This window comes from Rhagoletis zephyria, unplaced genomic scaffold (genome assembly GCF_001687245.7).
Source record: "Rhagoletis zephyria isolate East Lansing unplaced genomic scaffold, Rhagoletis_zephyria_1.1 Rzeph_scaffold_22278, whole genome shotgun sequence".
Lineage (NCBI taxonomy): Eukaryota > Metazoa > Arthropoda > Insecta > Diptera > Tephritidae > Rhagoletis > Rhagoletis zephyria.
The window spans coordinates 1-3,455 of NW_016179336.1; the positions used below are offsets into that span (position 1 = coordinate 1).

General features: G+C 39.1%; 1 protein-coding gene across 1 annotated transcript; it reads left to right on the forward strand.

Annotated features, from left to right (window-relative positions):
* The first annotated feature begins 2,380 nt into the window (after positions 1-2,380).
* On the forward strand, positions 2,381-3,015 carry LOC108381359 (uncharacterized). The gene has a single exon (XM_017637777.1). The coding sequence runs from the start codon at positions 2,662-2,664 to the stop codon at positions 2,887-2,889; it is 228 nt and encodes a 75-aa protein (XP_017493266.1). The 5' UTR covers positions 2,381-2,661; the 3' UTR covers positions 2,890-3,015.
* Positions 3,016-3,455: the final 440 nt, after the last annotated feature.

A 3,455-nucleotide genomic window follows, 5' to 3' on the forward strand; every position in this document is an offset into this window, starting at 1 on the left:
CATTGCTATCCGGTCAGGCGATGTTGAGCTCGAAATATTTAACGTGTACGTACCCCCTGTCACTTACTGCCCGGCAGGATATCACCCTGATATAGGTGCGCTCCTCAGAGGTGGAAACCGCACTNGCATTGCTATCCGGTCAGGCGATGTTGAGCTCGAAATATTTAACGTGTACGTACCCCCTGTCACTTACTGCCCGGCAGGATATCACCCTGATATAGGTGCGCTCCTCAGAGGTGGAAACCGCACTACGATCTTTGGCACTCAAGCCTGTCAAACGATCGTAGGGGAGCAGACTTGGCTGAGCAGATAGACGATTCGACATTCTGCACAATGAACGACGACGCACCCACCAGGATTATGGGCAGCTGCTGCAGCTCGCCAGGAATAACAATAGTCAGCGCTGGTCTGATAAACAGCATATCATGGTGACCTATGCTGACTTTGGCAACAGACCATCTACCCGTAGTCATCTCGATCCGACTTTGCTTCCGCGGAACACCGGACCAATATCAACTTTTCTAAAGCTGACTGAAAAGGCTCCGCGGAATTTACTGAGAGCACCTTCGCTGAGCTCCCCACACCAACCGACGTCCACCTTGGTGAACGTAAGTTCCGCAGGGTTGTCACTGCTGCTGCAGCTCGCTTCGTACCGGCAGGATGCATTACGGACCCACGTCCAAATTTCCCTACTGAAGCGGCTGTTCTAGCCGATGAGCGTGATAGCCTTCGTCAGGCCGATCCCGGAAATCCTTGTATCAGGGATCTCAACGCGGAGATTCGGCAACTAGTGAACGTACATAAGCGGAAGAAGTGGGAAGAGCATCTGAAGACTTGTAACTTCACCTCTGGCGTGAGTAAGCTTTGGTCAACCATGAGGTCACTGTCCAATCCGACGAAGCACGACGAAAGGGTCGAAATTTGTTTCGGCGACCATGCTTCGTCGGACCCGTTGGACAAAGCCAAGCGTCGAGTGACCAGAAGACTGCACAAACAGTCAACAACTTGTGACCCCTTGCTTTCACTTGCGGTGAAGTTCAGGTGGCCGTCGGGAAGGCGAAAGCCTCCAGAGCCATGGGTCCCGACGGAATATGCATGTTGATGCTGAAAAATTTGGGTCCTGCGGTTCATGCAGCAATCATAACTTTTCGTGCTGTTTTTGTAGATAATCAGAAAAAAGTGGGAGGGGCTTGACTCAAACGCAAGAAGTGGAAAGCCCTAAAGATATTTCAAACAAAAAAGTGACAATTTAGTTTCAGATCTAGAAATTTGAGGTATTCAAAGTTTTCGAACCTCTTTCCATAAAATGGAATAAAATTGACCAGTGACGGCATACTTAAATATTTTTTTGTACTTAAGTTTAAGGTAGGAGCTTAGGTACTTGAGTTTTTAAGTGTGCTATACTAAACCACTTTTTAGATATCTCAGGGGCCGTATCGGTTATAGCTTTTATTAAAACAAAAATACCTTTTAGTGGTTCTTTACTCTGTTTTATTTATTATCATTATTTTTGGAGTATTTATTTTTTATTTTTTACATAGACAGCTTCTGGTGTTTTACTTAAGGAGCGGTAGCGAGTTAAAAATCGTCAAATAAATATCATTAAAAGTTAAAAGTAAATATTCTCAATGTTAATCTTCATCGTCATCTTCATCTTCATAATTTTCTTGAACCTTATCTTTATATTCATCGTTATCTTTATCTTAAGCTTCATCTAGGTGTGGGAATGCCTGTGTGTTTGATATAGTCCTTATATCTTTATATCTCTCTCTTGAAATGAAAATCATTGTCGCTGACTATAGTCTAAATAACAAACAACAAGATGGTTTACTCCTTATGCATCCAGCAAATGGTAATTTTTGCTTTTTTATTTTGAGGATTGGCAATCTAATAATGAACCGCTTCGAGATTTTCGGTTTTCGTCGAAACTTTTCAAAATTTGCTTTAGATTTTTACGTGAAATTTAGAGGTTACTCTTATTTTACTTATGGGGGTTTTTTAAAGCACTTTGAAGAATTCCGATTCTAAAAAATCGTTTAACGGTTTTGTCATGGTTAAAATAATGCGATATACATATGTATGAAAAAATCTCATTCAACACAACGGTAAGGTTAGATTAAGCATAAACCTGTCAGTCTACTCTTCTTATTGTTGGACATCTATATTATCATTACACCCCAGCAGGAACCAACTGCATGCATAAAAACATATACGTAAGTATATATGTATGTATATATGTAATTTGTATGCCATAAGTTCTAGCTAACAAAACTTTAGAATCCTAACCAGAAAATACCGACTAAAGTGCGCTTAAATTACAACAACTAATTTTTTTATACTATAAAAAGGGAATAATACAACATACGTGCATACATACATACATACATATAAACATACTTAAAACTGATAAGCGTGAAACCTATCAGCTGAGACTAACTTCCAATCACTAAAACAAACCAACGATAGAGACTTTGGTGCTTAAGTGTAAAGAGTATAAAAATGATCGTTGCTTCTTAGTAGCTAACAGAAAGAAGTGAACATTGAAAGTAGCAATAAGTCGTGCATAAAATTTTGCCTCTTACTAAACAAACGTATAGTTTTGTGAGAACTACTTAATTAAATTACAATACAAAGTCAATAATACTGCACAATATTTACAAAATGTCCGCGAAGAATCTTCATCCACTGGTTGGTGCTACCACACGCTATATCGCCGGCAGAAATGCCATGCAGACAGTTTATTGGCGCACATCTGGCGCTGGACCTAATGGCCGTATGGTGAAAATACACAAAAATTGCGAATTCGAAAAGACACAGGATCTGCCGTCGAAAATACGCTTGCAGTATTACAATGAGAACTATCGGGCGAAGATTAAGGATGCATTGTGATCACTGAAGTGGTTGGCGAAAACACGAATTTTTAGGTTAATTATTTTTTTTTATATGGATGTGTACATAGTATTAGTTTAATGAGTTAATTAGCGAAATAGTAAATTATTAAAATTTAACAATCAAATTTCTTTATTTATTTTTAACGCATGTTTGTAAATATATCACTACAAGTGTGGGTACTCCATTAGTCGGGGTAAGTACTAAATATGCAGCGATAACACTATTCTTATTGCGCGTGGCCGACTGTTTCTTTAAACCTGTACATTTGTGTATGGTGTGATTTGGATTGTAGGTCAATGAAAGGCGATACGTTGAAAGAACATAATCCAAGCCCGCATATTTATACTATAAATGTGTGTATATATTACTCTGACACATGCATTCCTGGATCCATGGGAAAAAAGAAAAAAATCCAATGTATACTTACATACATATAAATATGTATGCACTATCAGTGGCGGATCTATATGGGGAAGGGGTGAAGGGGTCGTTACACTTGTTTTCTTATTTCTCGAATAACAACGTGATTACACTAAAATTTAATGATTCACATTTTGTTTTGC

Excerpts from the sequence above, each read along its gene's own strand:
- LOC108381359 (XM_017637777.1), top strand. The coding sequence starts at position 2,662 with ATGTCCGCGAAGAATCTTCATCCACTGGTTGGTGCTACCACACGCTAT.